At 38.8% G+C, this 22,514-nt stretch overlaps 1 protein-coding gene across 1 annotated transcript in view; it reads right to left on the minus strand.

Moving 5' to 3' along the window:
- Nucleotides 1-278: 278 nt before the first annotated feature.
- The window catches only part of FAM186A (family with sequence similarity 186 member A), a 77,070-nt gene continuing 54,834 nt past the window's right edge, over nt 279-22,514 (minus strand). Inside the window, 11 exon segments of the mRNA XM_067010618.1 lie at nt 279-1,293; nt 1,330-1,365; nt 1,420-2,318; nt 2,321-2,561; nt 2,648-3,400; nt 3,634-3,936; nt 3,938-4,404; nt 4,406-5,142; nt 14,094-14,264; nt 15,477-15,520; nt 15,522-15,688. Of these exon segments, the coding sequence (XP_066866719.1) occupies nt 279-1,293; nt 1,330-1,365; nt 1,420-2,318; nt 2,321-2,561; nt 2,648-3,400; nt 3,634-3,936; nt 3,938-4,404; nt 4,406-5,142; nt 14,094-14,264; nt 15,477-15,520; nt 15,522-15,688 (4,833 nt within the window).

The following is a 22,514-nucleotide window of genomic DNA, read 5'->3' on the forward strand; positions in this document are numbered from 1 at the left end:
TTCTTAAGTTGATATTTTGGAGATCAACCATGATCCACAAAATATACTTAAGCATCTCTGCTAGAGATATAAATGAATGAAATAGATGTTATAAGACCTTTTTTATTTCCTAAAAAGTGTACTTCCCTTTACTATCTTAAATATGCTTCCATTCCACAGACCTTCTATAAGAGAATCTTTTAGAACGTCTAATCTGACAAATATGTATATACTTATAGGGAGGATATTTGAAATCAGGACTAAACCTGATTTTAGAAAACTGGACACATTATTTATATCTACCTTGCACACTGGATCAGCCTATAGGCAATGTACTCGCGGAATAGGTATCCCAGCCGAACTTTGTCCGTATGAAGTGTCTCAATTATGAGATTCCTAGCTGTTGTGTGTAGTTGTGAAGGGAGTATAGAAGCTTTTGTTGCCTGATTTAAGAGAATCAGGTTCTTCCGCTGAGCCTCCACATCAACAAAATAGTTATGTTCTTTGAGCTCTTGGGGATAGGAAGTGGGCACCATCATCTTGGGTTTCCTGGTACCTGAAAGTGAAGTCAGTATCCAGGGCTTATCTATAGGGGGAAATCGGGATTTCTGGTCCCATTCAAAAGGTGAGCTCTGTGATGTTATGGGTAGTTGAGTAGTAAGAGAAGGTAGTGATATTACAGGCTTAATGAGAGTAGGAAGGGCCCCCTCATCAATGTAAGGGGTTTGGGATACTGGTGTCCTGTAATCAGTGAGATAGGACTTAAATGTTCTAAATTGTTCCATGGCAAAAGAATCTCGGGGTCTCTGGATTTCTTCGTAAGTGTCAGAGACCTCTGATATTTGGAACTTCTTAGTGGTGAAAGGGGCTTGAGGTACCTTGAAACTTGGAGCACTGGGATGGACCAATGCTGATTTAGGTTTCAGAGAAGAAATAATTGACAATCTTTCCTTATTTTTCTTAGAGACAGGAGAGGACAAATTTTTCTGGGGCTTTTCAGGGGTTGAGGGAGCCCATAGTGTAGGGGGATGCCCAGGGATGGGAGGAATCCATAGTGGGGAAGCTTGCCCAGGAAGGGTCCATGGTGACAGATGCTGCCTAAGAGTAGAAGGGGCTTGTAGATAGGGAGATTGCTCATGGGTGGCAGAGGTCTAGAATGCCTGAGGCTGCTCAGAGAGAGTTAAGGGTCCAGATTCCAAGAGTTCCTCAGGGGTGGAAGACGCCCCAGGAACCAAGCACTTCCCAGGAGAGAAAGGAGCCCAAATACTGGGAATCTGTGCAGAGGTGGCTGGGACTCCAGATATAAGGGGCTGTCTGGGGTCAAGAAGGGGCTTCGATATCAGAGGCAACTGGGGCGTCACAATGTCCCTAGATATGAAGAATTGTCTAGAACTAAGAAGGGCCTCTGGTGCAAGGGGCTGCCCTGGAGTGAAAGAGGGCCCAGATATTGGACTGGGGACTGGAGTTGGGAACCAAACAGGGGTGGATTGACCCTTAGAAACTGGGGTCTGTCTAGAGGAAGGAAAAGTCTGTGGTGCCAGGAGTTTCCTGGGTTCTGAAGGAATCCTCATTCCCAAGGATTTCCCAGGGACAAAGGGGGCTTGTGTAAGAGGAGACCTTGATATCTGCAAAGGAGTAGAAGAGACCTCAAATATAGGGGACTTCTCAGCAACAGGAGCAGATGATACTGGGAACTGCTTAGGAATGTGAGGAGCACGTGTTATGACAGATTTATCAGTAATGGAAAAGATCCCAACTTCCAGGGTATGTCCTGAAGGAGGACCAGCCCTGGGTGGTAAGGGCTGCTCATTAATGAGAAGAGCTCCTAACTTTAGATCCTGCTCAGACCTGAGAGTAATACCCATGGACTGGGCCTGTCCTGGTGTGAAAGGGGCTCCCAAAGGTTGGATTTGTTCTGGGATGTGGGGAGATTCTAAGGTATAGTTGTTATCTGAGGTGGGAGGAACTCCTAATTCCTCAAACTGTTCTGGAGAGGGAGAAACCCCCAATGTTTGAGCCTGTCCTCAAGTGAAAGGGGCCCCCAAGTCCTGGGCCTGCTGAGGGGTGACATGGATCCCCAGTGCCAGGGCCTGTTGAGAGGTGAGAGTGATCCCCAGTTCCTGGGTCTGCTGAGTGGTGACATGCGGTACCACCTGTGCCTGGGCCTGCTCAGGGGTGACATGAATTCCCAGTGTCTGGGCCTGCTCCTGGGTGAGAGTGACCCCCAGTGCCTGGACCTGCTCAGGTGTATGGGCTGCTCCCAAACCCTGAGACATCTTAGGAATAGGGGTTTCCCCTAATTCCTGAACCTGATGAGAGGTGGGGGTGATTCCCAGTGCCTTGCCTCTTCAGGGGTGAGGTCAATTTCCATTGCCTGGGCCTGCTGAGGGGTAAGAATAATGGACTTTGTGGGAGACTGTCCAGAAATAGAAAAGGCTCCTGATGAGGAAGATTGTGTATAGATGGGAGGAATGATTGGTATGGAGTGCTTTCCATCAGCCAGATTCTCTAATTTCTTAAGATTCCCATTGAACTCTCTTCTTTGGTGTATCTTCAATGCGTCTTTTGGTGTGCTCTGCCACCTGGAAGACAATGTCACTGAAGTGTGACTGAGCACCTGTTCTAGTTTTCCAAAGTCTTCATCTCCTTTGCTGTTTTCTGCTTCTGCCTTTCATGGTCCTCTACCTTTCTTCTTGGCTTCTGCTTCTCCTCCTCTCTCTCCCAACTGCTTTCTTGCTCCAGATATCTCACTTCCTTCTGAACCTGCATCATCTGCTGTCCTTTCTCCTTCTCCAAGGGCACTCCTTGTTCTTTTACTTTTTGCTTCCATGATTCCAGCTGCTGCTGCTTTGACTTCTGATGCCCTTCTTTCTCCTCTTCCCTTTTCGTTTGCTTCTCATCTGGCTCAATCTGCTTTTGCATCCTCTGTTTTTGCTGTCCCTCCCACACCTCTTCTTCCTGCCACTGTTTCTGCTTCTGGTGCCCTCGCTTTCCTTCCTTCATTGGGAGCCATGCCTCTTCCTTTTCCAAATTCTTATGTATCATCTCATAGCTCCTTTCTTCTAGCCTTTGTTTTTCCTTCTCCTTATGGTCTTTCCCTACTGTTGAGGCTACAGGAACATCCCTTTCACTTTCTATTTCAGCCAAGATCATTTGTATTAAATTGTCAGTTAGTGGGTCAAGGCTCTCCTGTGAAAGTAAGGTGCTAATTTCCGACTTTGCACTAATCTGCTTCTGAAAATGCAATTCTGGCATAAATGAGACCACCTTTTTTCGTTTCATAGGTTTCTTTCCAATTTGTCCTGCATTTTTTATATCTCTGTATTTTCTCAAGATTTTTGTCACAGTTTCAGCCACTTTTTGGAAATATTCCTCGATTTTTGCCTTTATGACTCCTAATTTTTCAACTTCTGCTATTTTTTTTTTTTTTTTTTTTTTTTTTTTTGCGGTACGCGGGCCTCCCACTGCTGTGGCCTCTCCCGCTGCGGAGCACAGGCTCCGGACGCGCAGGCCCAGCGGCCACGGCTCACGGGCCCAGCCGCTCCGCGGCACGTGGGATCCTCCCGGACCAGGGCACGAACCCGCGTCCCCTGCATCGGCAGGCGGACCCCCAACCACTGTGCCACCAGGGAAGCCCCAACGTCTGCTATTTTTAATAATAACTCTTCTTTTGACCTAGTCTTTTTATCCAAAGCCTTTCCTATGTTATCAGTTTTCTCTTTTAGGAATGACACTATGGCTTTCTGAAATTCTTCTAGGTTACTCTGTTCTCTTTTGCCATCTGGAATTCGTGAAGTCTCTTTAGTTATCCTAGATGGTGATTTAACAAGTACAAGAGACTTGACTTTCTTGGCAAAGACTGACATATCCTTCTCTTCAGTTTTTTCTTCTTTGCTTATAATGGTTCCTGGAGAGATTTGATGTTTCTTTCCTTTTATTTTCATTTTCTCAGGAATAATCAAGTTGGCTCAGCCTGGATGGCTCTGCTTGGCTACTCATCTCACTTCTGCCTTCTTCGTCCATTGACTCAGTGGTGAGTTCCTCTTTATTCTCTGAAGAAATTTGACTTTTACTATGTGAATATTCAGGTTTGGCTTTCCCGAGTCTTTCCCATATACTACTTGTTCCACTTTTGCTACCTTGGCTCTTTGTGTCAGAAGGGAAGTCAGAAGGGAAATGTTGACTTTTTGATTCAGTGAGTGACTTTGATTTGGCTTCAGAAAAGGATTTTATTTCTTTTCTCTTCTTTTCTAGTGCTTGTATTTCAAAGTGGTGATCAAGTTTGGTCCCTGTGACTTTCTGTTTACCTTTATCATCATTCACATTTGATTCAGAGGTCTCCTGCACATATGGGCCTTTTGTGCGCTTTCCTTTCTGTGAATGGTACTGATCAGTCCCATCTTTCTGAAAGGCACCGCCTTTCTTCTTTCTTCGCTGATATCTTATCTGTAATGATATCTTCAGTGATCTCTTCAGAAGACTTTTTCTGTTTTTTTTCAGGTAAAGGGTATTGCTGGTCAGTTATATCTGGAATTATCTCACCTTGGACTGTATATGAAGGAGATGAGTCCCACTTGATCCCCAAGGCTTTGGTCCCTTTTTGGGGGGCCTCATCTACAACGATTTCAAATTCTTTGACCAAAATATTATCTACACTGTCTTCTGTGTCAGCTTGGCTAATGGCTAATTGTGGAGAAGTCTCAGGTAATACTCTCAGTGTTGATGTGGGCAGTGCTTGGTGTTCTATACCTTTGGATCGAATAAAGTGTTCATATTTTTCTTCTGCTTCTTGAAATTTCTGCTGAAGCATTTCATTTTTTTTACTGAGATCTTGTATTATCTTCAGGGAAATCTCTTTTTCTCTTTCACTTGTCTCATTTGTATACATATTGGCACTTTGGAGGTTAATAACTTTCACTTCATCATTTAGTGTACTCAAAGCTTTAATAAGGTTTACTATTGTTGATGACATACATTTAATAGCATTGTTTTCCAATTTATTGAACACTGCAGTATCTCTGAGTTCCTGTAGCATATCTTGGATTTCTGAAACCTTTGTTGCAAATTGATCACTAATCATCTGATCTGGTCTTAAAGCATGAGCTGTTGCAGGTCGCTTTATAACTCTTTCTTTCCAAGATTTCCATAGAGAGCCTGTAGATGCTAGAAGAAATTTAAAATAAATAAATAAAATAATGAGATTGCATTTCTTCTTTTGTGCTGTGCTCTATGTGCTCTATTTAGCCTAAATTAACAGATAGATATAGGATAAAGTTTCATCAGGAAAGTTTGGCCCCAAAATAAACAGCATTATTTTCAAAAGAATGACTCTTTTCCCACAATCATCTAGAAGTTCTTCTTCCAGAGTTTAGGAGAAGAACTCTGCTGTGACCTCAACTTACTTTCGATTACAATTTTAAGATTAGACATAAGGTAAACGAGAACTTTCCTTTGGTTTTGATTATGCTTGGTGCTTTCCATTTTCTTTCTTGTGTTCCTATCTTTCTTTTCTCCCTTTTCTCAGTCGAAGCTAACCTTGGTTCTTTCAAAAGGATCACAAAAGGATAGAAGGCAAACATTTGAAGGGATTTCCAAAATGGCTGAATGAGAAACTCAGCAAATTTTTCCCAAAAAGGCAATGAAAAAACTGAGCAAAACTGCCAAAAACAATCATTTTAGGACTTTGGAAACTGACCAAAGGCATACAACAAATTGAGAAGAATTTATTCAAGAAAAATTTGCTATGATGTTTTATCCTGGAGCTGCTTCCATCTCCAACTCCCTAGCCCTAAGGCCTGAGTTCTACCAGAGTGAGGCAGCCTGTGAGGACTGAGAGCTTTACTGCCTGAGGGGGTTGATTTGATCTGGAGCAAAGCAATTCTTTAACAATACTATTTTAACCCATACACAGGTCCGTTAGCAAAGAGTAGAAGCCTTACTGGATCAATCTGGATTAATTAACGATTGACTAATCATTGACTGACCACTAAGCTATGCTGACCCAAAAGTAACCCCTAAAATTCGGGCTTAAAAATAAAAATAAACAAAAAAACACAACTGAGCAGAGATATCAGTGGCTGCCCACTGTTGGGGATACAGACTCCACCAAATTAGTCCAGACAAGTCACTAAAAAACCAAAAAGGCAACAAAAACAAACTCTGGAGGTTGTAAGAAGAATCAAAATCCAGAGTTGCTACAATATATGACCTAAAATGTCCAGTTTTCAACATAAGATAAAGCATGCAAAGAAACAGAAAAGTGTGACCCATACACAGGAGGAAAAGCAGTCAATAGAAATTGTCTCAGGGATCAGGGAGAGGAGGTGGGCAGATGTTGGACTTATCAGAAAAAAAGAAGCAGTTATAAATACACTAAAAAAAACTAAAAGAAACTATATTTTAAAATAAAAGTATGATGACAATTACTCATCAAATAGAGCATACCATTAAAGAGATGAAAATTGGAAAACCAAGTGGAAAAATTGGAGTAGAGTAGTACAATAACTGAAATGAAAAATTCACCAAAAGGGCTCAACAGCATGTTTGAGCTTACAGAAGAAAATAACCAGCAAACCTGATGCTAGATTACTGGAGATTGTCTACTCTGAAGAACAGGGAGGAAGAAGAATAAAGAAAAATGAACAAAGCCTAAGAGACTTGTAGGATACCATCAAGCATACCAATGTACAAGCAATAGAAGTCCCAAAAGAAGAAGACAGTGGGACATTAAAAATATTTGAAGAGGGCTTCCCTGGTGGCACAGTGGTTGAGAGTCTGCCTGCCAATACAGGGGACACAGGTTCGAGCCCTGGTCTGGGAAGATCCCACATGCCGCGGAGCAACTGGGCCCGTGAGCCACAATTACTGAGCCTGCGCGTCTGGAGCCTGTGCTCTGCAACAAGAGAGGCCGCGATAGTGAGACCTGCGCACCATGTTGAGGAGTGGCCCCTGCTTGCCACAACTAGAGAAAGCCTTTGCACAGAAACGAAGACCCAACACAGCCATTAATTAATTAATTAATTAATTAAAAAATTCATGACATATGTCGATTTTTTTTTTAATTTGAAGAAATAATGGCCAGATCATCCCCAATTTGATGAAAAACATTAATCTACAAGTTCAAGAAGCTCAGCAGATTCTAAGTGGGATAAATACCGAAAGATCGATACCTAGAACATCATAGTCAAACTGTTGAAAGCCAGACAAAGTGAGAATCTTTAAAGCAAAAACAGAAAAATGACTCATCACAATCAAAGGAGACTCATTTAGAACAGGGGAACCACAGTAAATTTAACAGGTCACTTCTTATTGGAAACAGTGGAGGCAGAAGGCAGTGGGATGGTATATTCAAAGTGCTGAAAGAATAATACTATTAACCAAGAATTCTATATCCAGCAAAACTATTCTTCAAAAATAACCAGCAAACTTGATGCTAAATCACTAGAAGTTAAGACATCCATTCCCTGAAATAACACTCTTCCCAAAGTAGCATGAATGTACAGCCCTCATAACCATCATTATTGCATGTTTTTAAACACTTCTCTAAATGTATTACAGAAGAACTATCACATCCATTTACTGAAATAACACTCCTGTCAAAGTTGCTTTCAGTGAACACTCATATATCCATAGTTAATACATGTATTTTTAAACTCTTCTCTAAATGCATTACAGAATGTCTGTCACATCCATTCACTGAAATAAGTACATGCTTCTCAAAGTAGCATGCTTGTACAATTCTTTTTTTTAATGAAGGTAAGAAATAATATATACTGACAGCAAGTAAGCATATGAGAAATGCTCAATATCACTTGTCATTAGAGAATTGAAATTACAATGAGATACTGTTACACATCTATTAAAATAGTTAAAATTTTTTAAAAAACAGATAATACCAATGCTAGCAAGGATATGGAGTAACCGGAACTTTTGTTTATTGCTGGTGGGAATGAAAAATGGTACAGATACTTGAGAAGACAGTTTGGCAGTTTCTTACAAAATTACTTACAAAATAATGTAGTCTTTTTAAAAATTTACTACTATTATTTATTTATTTATTTGTTTGTTCGTTTTTGCCTGCATGGGGCCTTTTTGCTACACATGGGCTTTCTCTAGTTGTGGTGAGTCATTGTGGTGTGTGGGCTTCTCATGGCTTCTCTTGTTGTGGAGCACAGGCTTTAGGCACATGGGCTTCAGTAGTTGTGGCACGTGGGCTCAGAAGTTATGGCTCGTGGGCTCTAGAGCGCAGGTTCAGTAGTTGTGGTGCACGGGCTTAGTTGCTCCACGGCATGTGGGATCTTCCCGGACCAGGGATCGAACCTGTGCCCCTGCGTTGGCAGGCGGATTCTTAACCACTGTGCCACTAGGGAAGTCCCAAATATTTATTTATTTATTTGGCTGTGCCAAGTCTTAGTTGCGGCACACAGGATCTTTGTTGCAGTGTGCAGACTTCTTAGTTGCGGCCTGTGGACTCTTAGTTGTGGCATGTGGGATTTAGTTCCCTGACTAGGGATGGAACCCGGGCCTGCATTGGGAGCACAGAGTCTTGACCACTGGACTGCCAGGGCAGTCCCACTGTAGTCTTATATGATTCAGCAATCATGCTTCTAGATATTTACCCAATTAATTTGAAAACTTACGTTCACACAAAATACTTGCATGAGAATGTTTATAGTAGCTTTATTCTTAATCACCAAAACCTGGAAGCAGCCAAAATGTCCTTCAATAGGGAGATAAACAAACTGTGGTACATCTATACAATGAAATATTATTCAGCAATAAAAAGAAATAATCTATTAAGCCACAAAAAGTTATGGAGGAGACTTAAATGTGTATTGCTAAGAGATAGAAATCTGTCTGGAAAAGCTACATACTGCATAATTCCAATTATATGACATTCTTGACAAGTCAAAACTATAGGGACCCTAAAAAAGCAGTGGTTGCCAGAGTCTTGGAGAGAGGGTGGAAGGATTAAACACTGGGGATTTTTAGGTTGGAGAAACTATGCTGTATGATACTGTAATGGTGGATACATGACAATATACATTTGTCAAACCCCACAGAACTCTACAGTACCAAGAGTGAAACTATGTAGGCAAATTTTTTAAAATAACCATCTAGGAGGTAAGGGGATTCCAGGAAAGAATTCAGACTGTGATGCGAGAATCTAACCATATTAGAGATGTATGACACAACCTCACTGAAAGAAATGGCAGTGGCGGGGAAGAGGGAGTGTTGCTCACCTAAGTAACTGGAAATGCAAGGATTCTGTAAGACCAAGGCAAAAGGAACTACATATGAGGGCTGTACTCTAGTTGATAAGTTGTTTCCCATGGGAGTATGGGTTAATAATTCTGATACTGCTATACATGTATACTAGACTGAACAATTAAGTAAATGGATGGCAGATGGTAGGAACAGGTTTCTCACTGTTTTGGGTGAGAATTTACTGATAAGCAAGGGGAGGGAGCTAGAATGATCCATGTGATAATGAATTAGAGTTAGAGACATTGACAAGAACTCATGTTTAGCTTAATGTAGTTACAGATGATTACATACATAAATGTTTATAGATATGTGTATATTCATGGGTCAGCACACGCACACATTTTTTTTGCTCTGTCAGATGAGAGGACCAAGGGAATTCCCTGGTCGTCTGGTGGTTAGGACTCCAAGCTCTCACTCCCGAGGGCCCAGGTTGAATCCCTGGTCAGGGAACTAAGACCCCACAAGCCAAAAAAAAAAAGAAAGATGAGAGGGCCAAACAGAAATAACACCATAGCACCCTAGTAGCAATGACCACACATAGCAACCAGATCTTGTTTTTTAATACTCTTCTCTAATGAAAGGAACCAGAAGTCCTTGGAGAAATGACAGATTCTAGAACTGGGGCAGGAAATAGTCAAGATGAACCTGAAGCATCTTGTAACTTGTAAGTACCAGAAAGTAAGGAAATGCTAAAAAAAAAAGATAGAATAAACCACATTGATGTGGGTATGTGAAAGGGGCACAAGAACCAACTGAAAGAGGTTCTGATGGCCAAAGCTGGAACTTGAGCAAGAAAATAAAGTAGTATTAGGTTATAACCTAAAGTATTAAATATCTGTGAGTTCATTTTGGTATAAATAAATAATCTAATAAATTACTAAATAGGAGAGAAGAGACAAACTCCTGTGCTTAAAAGTTCAAATAATTTATATAGATACTCCACCCTAGAGGAGGGGGCGCATAACTCTCCATTCCTTAATTGTGGGCTGCACGTATAGACTTCCTTTTAAAGAGCACAATATGGCAAATGAGGAAAAAACTAACTTTGCAGTGAAGAAACCAGACAAGCACTATTTTAGCTAGGTGATCAAGGTCAACACTGAGTCATAAATCATTTGATAATATGTACCCTTGAAATGATATTGTGACAATAATACTTTACCTCTGTGATCTCCCAAAACCCCATAGCCCCAGGGTAAATATGAGAAAAATATCAAATGAATTCCAATAGAGAGGCATTTTACAATACACCTGACTGGTACTCCTCAAACCCATCAGGGACATCAAACACAAGGAAAAATCTGAGAAACTGTCACAGCCAAGAAAACCTAAGGAGACATGGCAACTAAATGTAAACTGGTACCCTAGATGGGCTCCTGAAACAGAAAAAGAACACTAGGTAAAAACAAGGAATTATTAATCAATTACAAACTTTAATTAATAATGTCTCAATATTGATTTTTTAATTATAACAAATGCATCATACTAATGTAAATATTAATAATAATAAAGTATGGTGAGATAAATGGAACTTTATTATATTCTCAATTTTTCTCTAAATCTAAAACTGCCTTAAAAAAAATGAATGTGAAATGAAGACATTCCCAGATAAGCAGTGACTTGGTGCTGGTAGACTGGCCTTACAAGACATAGTAAAGAAGTCTTTTAGGTTGAAAGAAAATGACACCAGAGGATAATGCAATTTCACACAAAGAAATAAAGAGCACCAGTATATGTAAGTAAATCAAAAGGACAGTAAAAATATTTTTTTTCTTTTTTCTTTCTTAGTCAATTAGAAAGACAATCATATAAAACAATAATTTATATGGACTTCCCTGGTGGCGCAGTGGTTAAGAATACTCCCGCCAATGCAAGGGACATGGGTTTAATCCCTGGTCCAGGAAGATCCCACATGCCTCGGAGCAACTAAGCCCGTGTGCCACAACTACTGAGCCCACGTGCCACAACCACTGAAGCCCACGTACCTAGAGCCTGTGCTCCACAACAAGAGAAGCCACCACAGTGAGAAGCCTGTGCACTGCAATGAAGAGTAGCCCCCGCTCGCTGCAACTAGAGAAAGCCCACGTGCAGCAGCGAAGACCCAACGCAGCCAAAAATAAATAAGTAAATAAATAAATAATTATTATAAAACTATATTGTTGGACATATAATGCGTAAATATGTAATAGATATGACAAAGCACAAAGGAGGGGAAGAGAATGGAGCTATTGGAGCAAAGATTCTGTATTTTGCTGGAATTAAGTTAGTACTAATCTCTAGCAGATTGTGGTAATTTAAGGTGTATACTGCAATTCCTAGAACAACCACTAAGAAAATTAGTCCAGAAATGTAGGAAAAAATGGAATTAAAAGGTAGACTAGAAAATATCTGTTCAGGGGACTTCCCTGGTGGTGCAGTGGTTAATATCCGCCTGCCAATGCAGCGGACACAGCTTTGATCCCTAGTCCAGGAATATCCCACATGCCATGGAGCAAATAAGCCCGTGTGCTACAACTACTGAGCCTGCACTCTAGAGCCCACGAGCCACAAATACTGAGCCAGTGTGGCACGACTACTGAAGCCCATGTGCCTAGAGCCTGTGCTCCGCAACAAGAGAAGCCGCCACAATGAGAAGTGCGCGAACCGCAACGAAGAGTAGCCCACGCTTGCTGCAACTAGAGGAAGCCTGCGCACAGCAATGAAGACCCAACACAGCTAAAAATAAAATAAATAGAAATAAAAATAAAATGTCTGTTTAACACAGAAGGCAGTAAAAGAAGAGTAGAAGAAGAAAAAGATATATGAGACATATGGAAAACAGCAAAATAGCAGGTATATATCCAACCATATCAATAATTACATTAAATATGAATTAAACACTACAGCCAAAAGTCAGAGATTGCCATATTTAAAAAAAAAAAAAGCCCACAAGATCCAACTATAAGCAGCACATCCTAGATTCAATCTTGCTAACAGTAACCACAGGGGAGCTAGAGAGACTATACTAATATCAGACAAAATAAACGTTAAGGAAAAAAAAAATGGTTCTAGAGACAGCAGAAGACATTTTATAATGATAAAAGGGTCACTTCATCAGGAAGCTAACACAATTATAAACATATGTGCATCTAACAACAGAGCCTTAAAATACAGGAAGCAAAAGAACTGACAGAATTAAAGAAAGAAATAACAATAATAGTTGGAGAGTTCAATATCCCGCTCTCAGTAATGTATAGAACAACTAGATAGAAAAATCAGCAAAGAGATACATAGAAGACGAGAACAACAATATAAACCAACTATAAAACACTGCACCTGACAACAACCAGATATATATTCTTTTCAAGAACACATGGAATACTCTCCAGAATAGCTCATATGCTAGGCTATAAAACAAGTCCCAATAAATTTAAAAGAATTAAAATAATACAGAGCATGTTCCTCAGTTGCAATGTGATAGATAGATAGATTATATATAATCTTCTGGTTCTGCTCTCATGGTTGAATGCTGACTGATACAAGTTCATAATACAACAGTAAAACCATGATCCATATAAGAAAAAAATGATAAATTGATGGAACATCATCAAAATTAAACACTTTGGGGGCTTCCCTGGTGGCGCAGTGGTTGAGAGTCTGCCTGCCAATGCAGGGGACACGGGTTCATGCCCCGGTCCGGGAAGATCCCACATGCCGCGGAGCGGCTGGGCCCGTGAGCCATGGCCGCTGAGCCTGCGCGTCCGGAGCCTGTGCTCCGCAACGGGAGAGGCCACAACGGTGAGAGGCCCGCGTATCGCAAAAAAAAAAAAAAAAAAAAAAAAATTAAACACTTTGGGGCTTCAAGGCACCATTAAGAAAATGAAAGACAAGCCACAGACTGGGAGAAAACATTTGCAAATCACTTTTCTGAAAAAGGACTTGTATCCAGGATATAGGAACTCGTAAAACAATAATAAAAATGGCTAAGTATTTGAATAGACATTTCATCAAAGATATAGGAATGACTAATAAGCACATGAAAAAATGCTCAACATCATTAATCATTAGGGAAAAGCAATTTAAAACCACAATGAGATACCACTTCACACTTATTAGAAAGGCTATAATAAAAAAGACAGACAATGACAAGTGTTGTTGAGGATGTGGAGAAACTGGAACCCTAATACACTGCTGATGGAAATTGAAATGGTGCTGTCACTTGGGAAATCAGTTAACAATTTCTTAAAAAGTTAAACATAAGTTTACCAGCAATAGATAAATAAATGACATAGAAATTCTACTCCTAGGTATCTCCAAAAAAATATGAAATTTTATGTCCATACAAAAACTTATACATGTGTGTTCATAGCAGCATTATTCATAAAAGCCAAAGAGTGGGAACAATGCAAATGTCCATGCACTGGTAAATGGATAAACAAAGTTTGGTATATGCAAATAATGGTGTACAATTGGCAATAGAAAGGAAGAAACTACTGATACATCCTATAACATGGCTGAACCTCAAAAACATTATGCCAAATGAAAGACACCAGACATAAAAGACTGTATAAAATATGATTCCACTTCATGAAATATCCAGGAAAGGCAAATCTATTGAGACAGAAAAGAGATTAGTGGTTGTCTGGGGCAGAGGGTGGGAATGAGGATTGACTGCAAATGGGCCTGAGAGATCTTTGGGGTATGATAAAAATGTTCTAAAGTTAGATTGTGGTGATAATTGCACAACTCTAAATTTATTAAGTCATTGAATTGTACAATTATCATGGGTAAATTTTACGGTACATAAATTATAAAGCTCTTTTTTAGAAAAAGTCAAATCTATTTCCAAAGTCTTAGAGCACTCTTACCTGTTTTTTCCTTTTGTTTCTTCTTTTCTTCAAGCAAAGATGTACTAATTCTGCTCAGTAGCTTGACATTGCTCTCAATAGCTTTGAGCGTTTCTGGTAACATCTCCATTTGTGCTATACAGTGGTGGTGTTCATCAATATCAATTGTAGTTATCTCAGACAACATGACATCTTGAAGAGAGTAAAAAAAAATTACTTTTGTGCAGAAAAATAAATAATTATAACCATATAGGCTTATAATATTGGCTACCTATTCAATATTGTAGTATTGGGAAATATAGGTATCTCGTAATTATTTCTATTCTGAGGCTTATCTCTATGAAGAAATTTTTTAAAAAGAGACTTGGAATGGAAGGCTGAACAGTAAGTCTTGGCCAGGAAAATATGGTTAAAATATGGTTAAAAGGTGTCTAATTTGTTAGTTCCCTGACTTCAGGGATGCAGATATCTAAAATGTGAACATGTGCTTTAATATTGGGGATCTAAACCCCAGTTAACTCCTTTGGTAAGTTTTCTAGTATTTTATAACCCCTGTTACATGAGATTTCTTGTAACTAAATGAAATTTCTCTTTTTTATATTCTTAGCTTATTCATTCTTTCATTCAACCAGTGTCTCCTCTGTCATGTACTGTTCTAGATCCTGAAGATACAGCATTGAATAAAACAAATTCCCTAACTTCATACTATTTACATTCTAGTGAAAGGACACAGACAAAAAAATTTTAAAAGACACATTAATTATAAAGTATGTTAGACAGTAAGAAATGCTATAGACAAAAATAAAGAAGAGTAAAGAATAATGGACAGGGCCTTCCCTGGTGGCACAGTGGTTGAGAATCCGCCTGCCAATGCAGGGGACACAGGTTCGTGACCCGGTCCAGGATGATCCCACATGCCGCGGAGCGGCTGGGCCCATGAGCCATGGCCGCTGAGTCTGTGCATCTGGAGCCTGTGCTCCGCAATGGGAGAAGCCCGCGTACCACAAAAAAAAAAAAAAAAAAAAAAAAGAATAATGGACAGTGCCAGTGGGTAGAGAATGGGGATGGTCAGAGAACACCTCATTTTAAAGAGAAATATAAGCAGAGAATGAGCTATGTGGCTACCTGATGGAAAATGTTCCAGGCAAGGGACTAGGAAGAATAAAGACACTGGGCAGGAGTATGCTGGCATGCTTGAAGAAAAGCAAGGAGGCCAGAATAGCTGGTACTAAGTGAGCAAGCTTATATTTTCCTTATTCTATTCTTCCTGGAACAGAGAGCACCTGTTCTCTAAATAACCACCATAGTCTTTTCTTGTTTAGTCTTCTTCTAATCCTTCATAATTTGCTTATAATTCCATTCTCTAGCTTTTTCATTAACTTTAAATCACTTGTGGAAACTTACTCCATTCTTCCAGCCAGGCCAGAATGTAGGCAAGAGTCTTTTCTTAATTTCAGCAGTCTTGGCACAAGTATTTTCTCCAGCAGACTTGCTCTCCATTTCTTATGTTCTGTGAGGGATATTTTCCTTCCAGAGTGCACATTCTCATCCATAGTATAGCGATTTATTATCCACTGCATATTCTGCATGATGTCACCCAGCTGCATATTAAGGTCCTATAAGAATAAGAAGGGGGAATATATTAATAAATCCTCTGTTTGACAGTAAGCTTTGACTACCTTTCTTCCCAGAATGTCAGTGACAGTCATTATAAAGCTGTCTAATCAAAGGCCTGCCAATTCTAGTTTTTTGTTGTTGTTGTCTTTTGTTTGTTTGTTTATTTTTGGCTGCATGGCATGTGAGATCTTAGTTTCCTGACCAGGGATCAAATCTGCATCCCCCTGCAGTGGAAGCACAGAGTCTTAACCACTGGACCACCAGGGAAGTCCCCTAATTCTAGTTTTTCTGTGAGTCTCAGATTTTCCTCTTAAATTTTTTTTCTCTGCCTTCATCCTAGCATTGCTATGATATAATGAAAAGAATACTGGGTCTGAAACCATATCTGGATTCCAACTCTAGCTCTCTCATTAAAATGACTTTTAATAAATCACTTAACTATTCTGAGCTGCCCTGACTCATCAGTAAAATAATGGAGATGCTGAGTTTACAGTTGATGTGAGACATGTAAGATGTGTGAAATGCCTTATGAACTGTGACTGCTATAAACAAACTAATTAATTACTAATTAATTAAAGGAAGTTACTTCTTTTTCTTTTTTTAATCAACGCTTACACCTGGAAAGCAGCTATCAGAATATTCCACGACATGACTTCTACTTCATTATTTCCCCTCCTCAAGAATCTATCAGCAAATTCTCAGTGGGGGTAATTACTGCCTCATATGGGCATTTAGAAATTTGTGGGGACTTCCCTGGTGGCACAGTGGTTAAGAATCCGCCTGCCAATGCAATGGACACGGGTTCCATCCCTGGTCGGGGAAGATCCCACATGCTGCGGAGCAAATGAGCCCATGTGCCATAACTATTGAGAGTGCACTCTAGAGCTGGCAAGCCACAACTACTGAGCCCACACACTGCAACTACTGAAGCCCGCATGCCTAGAGCCCGTGCTCCACAACAAGAGTGGCCACTGCAACGAGAAGCCTGCACACCCCAACAAAGAGTAGCTCCCGCTCACCACAACTAGAGAAAGCCCGCACGCGGCAATGAAGACCCAATGCAGCCTAAATAAATAAATAACTTAAAAAATAAATTTGTGGAAACATTTTTGGTTGTAACAATGAATGGGAGGGAAGATATATTGTATTTAGTGAAAGGTGCTAAGGGGTGCCAGCCCACCCAACAGTGCAATGGACAGTACACATGTTAAAGAATTGGCCCAATCCTGCATAAATTTTGACTGTCCCATGGGATATTCACATAGGTAAAAAAAAAAAAAAATCTGTTTATAATTATCTGAGCCTAGAAACTTACTCTTTTTAAAGTATAAATGCAGAATAATTTTTTACAAAGTTTAATTGCTTACTGAAATTTCCAGGAATGCAAATATTTTGTAAATCAAAGGAAAATATTCTTTAGAATTTCTCCAATAAAATTTCACCATTCTGAAACACCATAGTACCAATTAGCAATGCACTACTGCTAATAGTATGTAGTGCCAGTACAATAAACCTGCATTTGTATCAGCCTATATTTGTAGCTTTCATATTTATTTTAATTCTACATAAAGATGGAAGCCTCTATCTACTTCTTTGTTATGTCTTCTAGTGAAGTTTGACCCAGAATTTACACATTGAAATGCATGTTATTATAAATTAGCACTTACATTTACCCTCACATATTAATTTTTTAAAGTATGAGTATAGATATTTTATCTATGAATTTCCCTTCAGGGGAACAAAGGTATGTTAAAAATATTTTTAAAGGTAATGGTATATCTGCTAGATGGAGAATCACTGCCCCATCTTTTCCAAATTTATCAATTACTCTTTCAGTTTGGCTTCAGACAAACCGAACTCTCTCTACACTCCTTACAATAACATTAAGATTTGGATTTTGCAAGCCAAATCACCATGTCAAAAGAGTAATCAAATGTTAGGTGCTGGAAATACTGCAATCAGAAATAGGTAATGCAGTTGAAGCAAATTATCAGAAATACAGGAGAGCAGAGACAAAGTTTGATAAGCCGTGATGAAGAATAACATTACAAACTAACACACAGCATGGTGATTAAAGAAAAAATATCACCAACTTCTCATAAATTCTCCCAGAAAATCGAAGAGAAAGGAACCTTTCTCAACTCATTCTTTGTGGCCAGAATTACCCTAATACCAAAGTCAGATAAAGATACTGCAAAACAAAAACAAAAACAAACAAAAAAAGATACTGCAAAACAAAACAAACAATAAAAACTACAGACCAACATCTCTAAACATTGTTGCAAAAATCCTCAACAAAATACTAGCAAACAGAATTAAACAGCACATTAATAGAATTCTATACCATGACCACGTGGGGTTTATTCCAGGGATGCAAAAATGGTTCAACATGTGAAAATCAATGAATGAAATATACCAATTTACAAAATGAAGGGGAAAAAAAGCATATTATCATCTCAATTGACGCAGAATAAGCATGTGACAAAATTCAACACCCTTTCATGATGAAAACTCAACAAAGCAGGTATAGAGGGAACATACCTCAATATAATAAATGCCATATATGACAAGCCCACAGCTAATACCATACTGAAAAGTGAAAATCTGAAAATTCTTCCTCTTAAGATTAGGAACAAGGCAAGGATGCCCACTCTTACCAGTTCTATTCGACATACTACTGGAAGTCCTAGCCAGAGTAATTAGGCAAGAAAAAAGAGATAGGGACTTCCCTGGTGGTGCAGTGGTTAAGAATCCACCTGCCAATGCAGGGGACATGAGTTCAATCCCTGGTCTGGGAAGATCCCACATGTTGTGGATCAGCTAAACCCGTGTACCACAATTACTGAGCCTGTGCTCTAGAACCTGTGAGCCACAGCTACTGAACCTGCATGCCACAACTACTGGAGCCTGCATGCCACAACTACTGAAGCCCATGTGCCTAAAGCCTGTGCTCCACAACAAGAGAAGCCACCACAATGAGAAGTCTGCACACAGCAACAAAAAGTAGCCCCACTCACTGCAACTAGAGAAAGCCCACCCACAGCAGCAAAGACTCAATGCAGCCAAAAATAAATAAATAAATTTTTTAAAAAAGAAAACAAAATAAAATACATCCATATTGGAAAGGAGAAAATATTATATTTGTTTGCAGATGATATAATCTTATATATATAGAAAACTCTAAAGATTCCATCAAAAGGGACTTCCCTGGTGGTGCAGTGGTTAAGAATCTACCTGCCAATGCAGGGGACATGGGTTCAATTCCTGGTCTGGGAGGAGTCCACATGCCATGGAGCAACTAAGTCCGTGCACCACAACTACTGAGGCTGTGCTCTAGAACCCACAAGCCACAACTACTGGGCCCATGTGCCACAACTACTGAAGCCCACATGCCTAGAGCCCATGCTCCGCAAAAGAGAAGCCACCGCAATGAGAAGCCCACTGTAATGAAGAGTAGCCCCTGCTCGCCACAACTAGAGAAAGCCTGTGTGCAGCAATGAAGACCCAACACAGCCAAAAAAAAAAGTTTCCATCAAAAAACAACAGCAACAACAACAAAAAACAAGCCTGTTAGAACAAATAAATGAATTCATGAAAGTTGCAGGATACAAAATCATACACAAAAATGTTTAATTTTCTGTATACTAATAATGAACTATCAGAAAGAGAAATTAAGAAAGTAATCCCATTTACAACTTCATCAAAAAGAATGAAATACCTGGGACTAAATTTAACCAAGGAGGTGAAAGACATGTATATTGGAAACTACAAGACATTAATGAAAGAAATTGAAGAAGACACACATGGAAAAGTATTTCACGCACATACACTGTGAGAATTAATATTGTTAAAATATCTATACTACCCAAAGCAACCTACAGATTGAATACAATCCTTTTCAAAATTCCAATGACACTTTTTACAGAAATAGAACAAAAAATCCTAAAAATAGAACAAAAAATCCTGAAATTTTTACAGAAATAGAACAAAAAATCCTAAAATTTGATTCTTTTGGAATCATAAAAGACCCTGAAGAGCTAAAGCAATATTGAGAAAAAAGACAAAAGCTGGAGGCATCAAGCTCCCTGATTTCAAACAATATTACAAAGCTATAGAAATTAAAACAGTATGGTATCAGCATAAAAATAGACACATACATCAATGGAACAGAAAAGAGAGCCTGGAAATAAACCCCCACACACATATCATCAGTTTATGACAAAGGAACCAAGAATATACCGTGTGGAAAGGAAAGTCTTTTCAATATATGGTGCTGGGAAAATTGGACAGCCACATGCAAAAGAGTGAAACTGGATTTCTGTCTTATACCATACATAAGAATTAACTCCAAATGGATAAAAGATTTGAATGTAAGACCTGGAACTATAAAAATTGCAGAAGAAAACATAGGTAGTAATCTCCTTGACATTGTTCTTGGTGATAGTTTTTTGGATTTGACACCAATAGCAAAGGTAACAAAAGCAAAAATAAACAAGTGGTAAGACATCAAACTAAAAAGCTTCTGGGGACTTCCCTGGTGGTCCAGTGGGTAAGACTCCATGCTCCCAATGCAGGGGCTCCGGGTTTGATCCCCAGTCAGGGAACTAGATCCCACATGCATACCACAACTAAGAGACCACATGACACAGCTAAGAGTCTGCATGCCGCAACTAAGAAGTCCGCATGCTGCAACTAAAAGATCCCATATGCTGCAATGAAGATCCCAAGTGCCTCAACTAAGACCTGGTGCAGCCTAAATAAATAAATAAATAGCTTCTGCACAGCAAAGGAAACCATCAACAAAATGAAGAAGCAACCTACCAAATGGGAGAAAATATTTGAAAATCATATATCTGATAAGTGGCTGATTTTCAAAATATGTAAAGAACTCATACAACTCAATAGCAAAAACCCAAACAATCTGATTAAAAAAATGGACAGAAGATATGCATAGACATTTTTCCAGCGAAGACATACAGATGGCCAATGGGTACATGAAAAGATGCTCTACCATTATTAATCATCAGGGAAATGCAAATCAAAACCACAATGAAATGTACACCTGTTAGAATGGCTATTATCAAAAAGACTAAAATTAACAACACTTCTTAGTGTTGGCAAGGATGTGGAGAAAAGGGAACCCTTGTGCATTGTTGGTGGGAATGTAAATTGGTGCAGCTACTATGGAAAACAAAATGGATTTTCCTCAAAAGATTAAAAATAGAACTACCATATGATTCAGCAATTCTACTTTTGGGTATTTATCTGAAGAAAACAAAAATACTAATTAGAAAAGTTATTTGCACTCCCATGTTCACTGTAGCATTATTTACAATAGCCAAGATACGGAAACAAACCAAGCATACACAAACATACAATAGAATATTATTCAACTATAGAAAAGAATGAAGTTTTGCTATTTACAACAACATGGATGGACTTTGAGTGCATTATGCTAAGTGAAATAAGTGAGACAGAGAAACACAAATACTGTATGATCTTTCTTATATGTGCAATCTAAAATAAAACTAAATTCATAGCTACAGAGAACAGTTTGGTAGTTACCAAAGGTAGGGGTAGGGACAGTGTGAAAAATGGTGAACTATTTCTTTTTTAGTTTAGTTTAAATAAATTGAATTTTTAAAAATCAGTTGTGTTGTTATACACTAACAGTTGACAATCTGAAAAGGAAATTAAGAAAACATTTCTACTTACAGTAGCATCAAAAAATAAAATACTCATAATAAACTTAACCAAGGAGATGAAAGACAATGTTAAAACATCAGTACTACTGAACCAATCTACAGACAGTACAATCCCTAACAAAACCCCAATGGTGTTTTTTGCAGAAATAGAAAAATCCATCTTTAGGATTCATGTGGAATCTCAAGGTACACCAAATACCCAAAACCATCTTGAAAAAGAATAAAGTTGGAGAGCTCATACTTCTCATTTTCAAATATTACTATAAATCTACAATAATTAAAATAGCCTACTGTCATAAAAGACATATAGACCAGTAGAATAGAATACAGAGCCCATAAATAAACTTTTGCATATATGGCCAAATAATTTTTGACAAGAGTGCCAAGACCATTCAATGGGAGAGGACAATCTATCAACAAATGATGTTGGAAAAACTGGATACCCACATGCAAGAATGAAGTTGGACCCTTATACTATATACAACAATTGACTCAAAATGGATCAAAAACCTAAGCATAAGACGTAAAACTATAAAACAGAGGAAATGTAGAGAGAAAAGCTTCATGATGTTGGATTTGGCAATGAATTCTTAGATATGACACCAAAAGTACAGGCAATAAAAGTAAAAATAGATAGATTGAACTAAATCAAAATTTAAAACTTGTGCATCAAAGGACACAATCAACAGAGTGAAAAGGTAACCTATGGAGTGAAAAAAAATTTTTGCAAATCATATATCTAATGAAGGGTTAATATCCACAATATATAAAGAACTCTTGGGACTTCCCTGGTGGCACAGTGGATACGACTCCACGCTCCCAATGCAGGGGGCCCAGATTCAATCCCTGGTCAAACCCAGTGTGGGATCTGAGAACTAGATCCCACACACATGCTGCAACTAAGAGTTCGCATGCCACAACTAAGGATCCCATGTGCTGCAACTAAGACCCAGTGCAATCAAATAAATAAATAAATATATTTTTAAAACTTATTTAAAAATAAACTCTCAACATCAAATAAATAAATAACCCAATTCAAAAATGGGCAAAGGACTTGAATAGACATTCAAAGAAGATATATAAAATGGCCAACAGATATATGAAGAAAAGATCAACATCA

Source organism: Kogia breviceps, chromosome 12, assembly GCF_026419965.1.
Source record: "Kogia breviceps isolate mKogBre1 chromosome 12, mKogBre1 haplotype 1, whole genome shotgun sequence".
NCBI lineage: Eukaryota > Metazoa > Chordata > Mammalia > Artiodactyla > Physeteridae > Kogia > Kogia breviceps.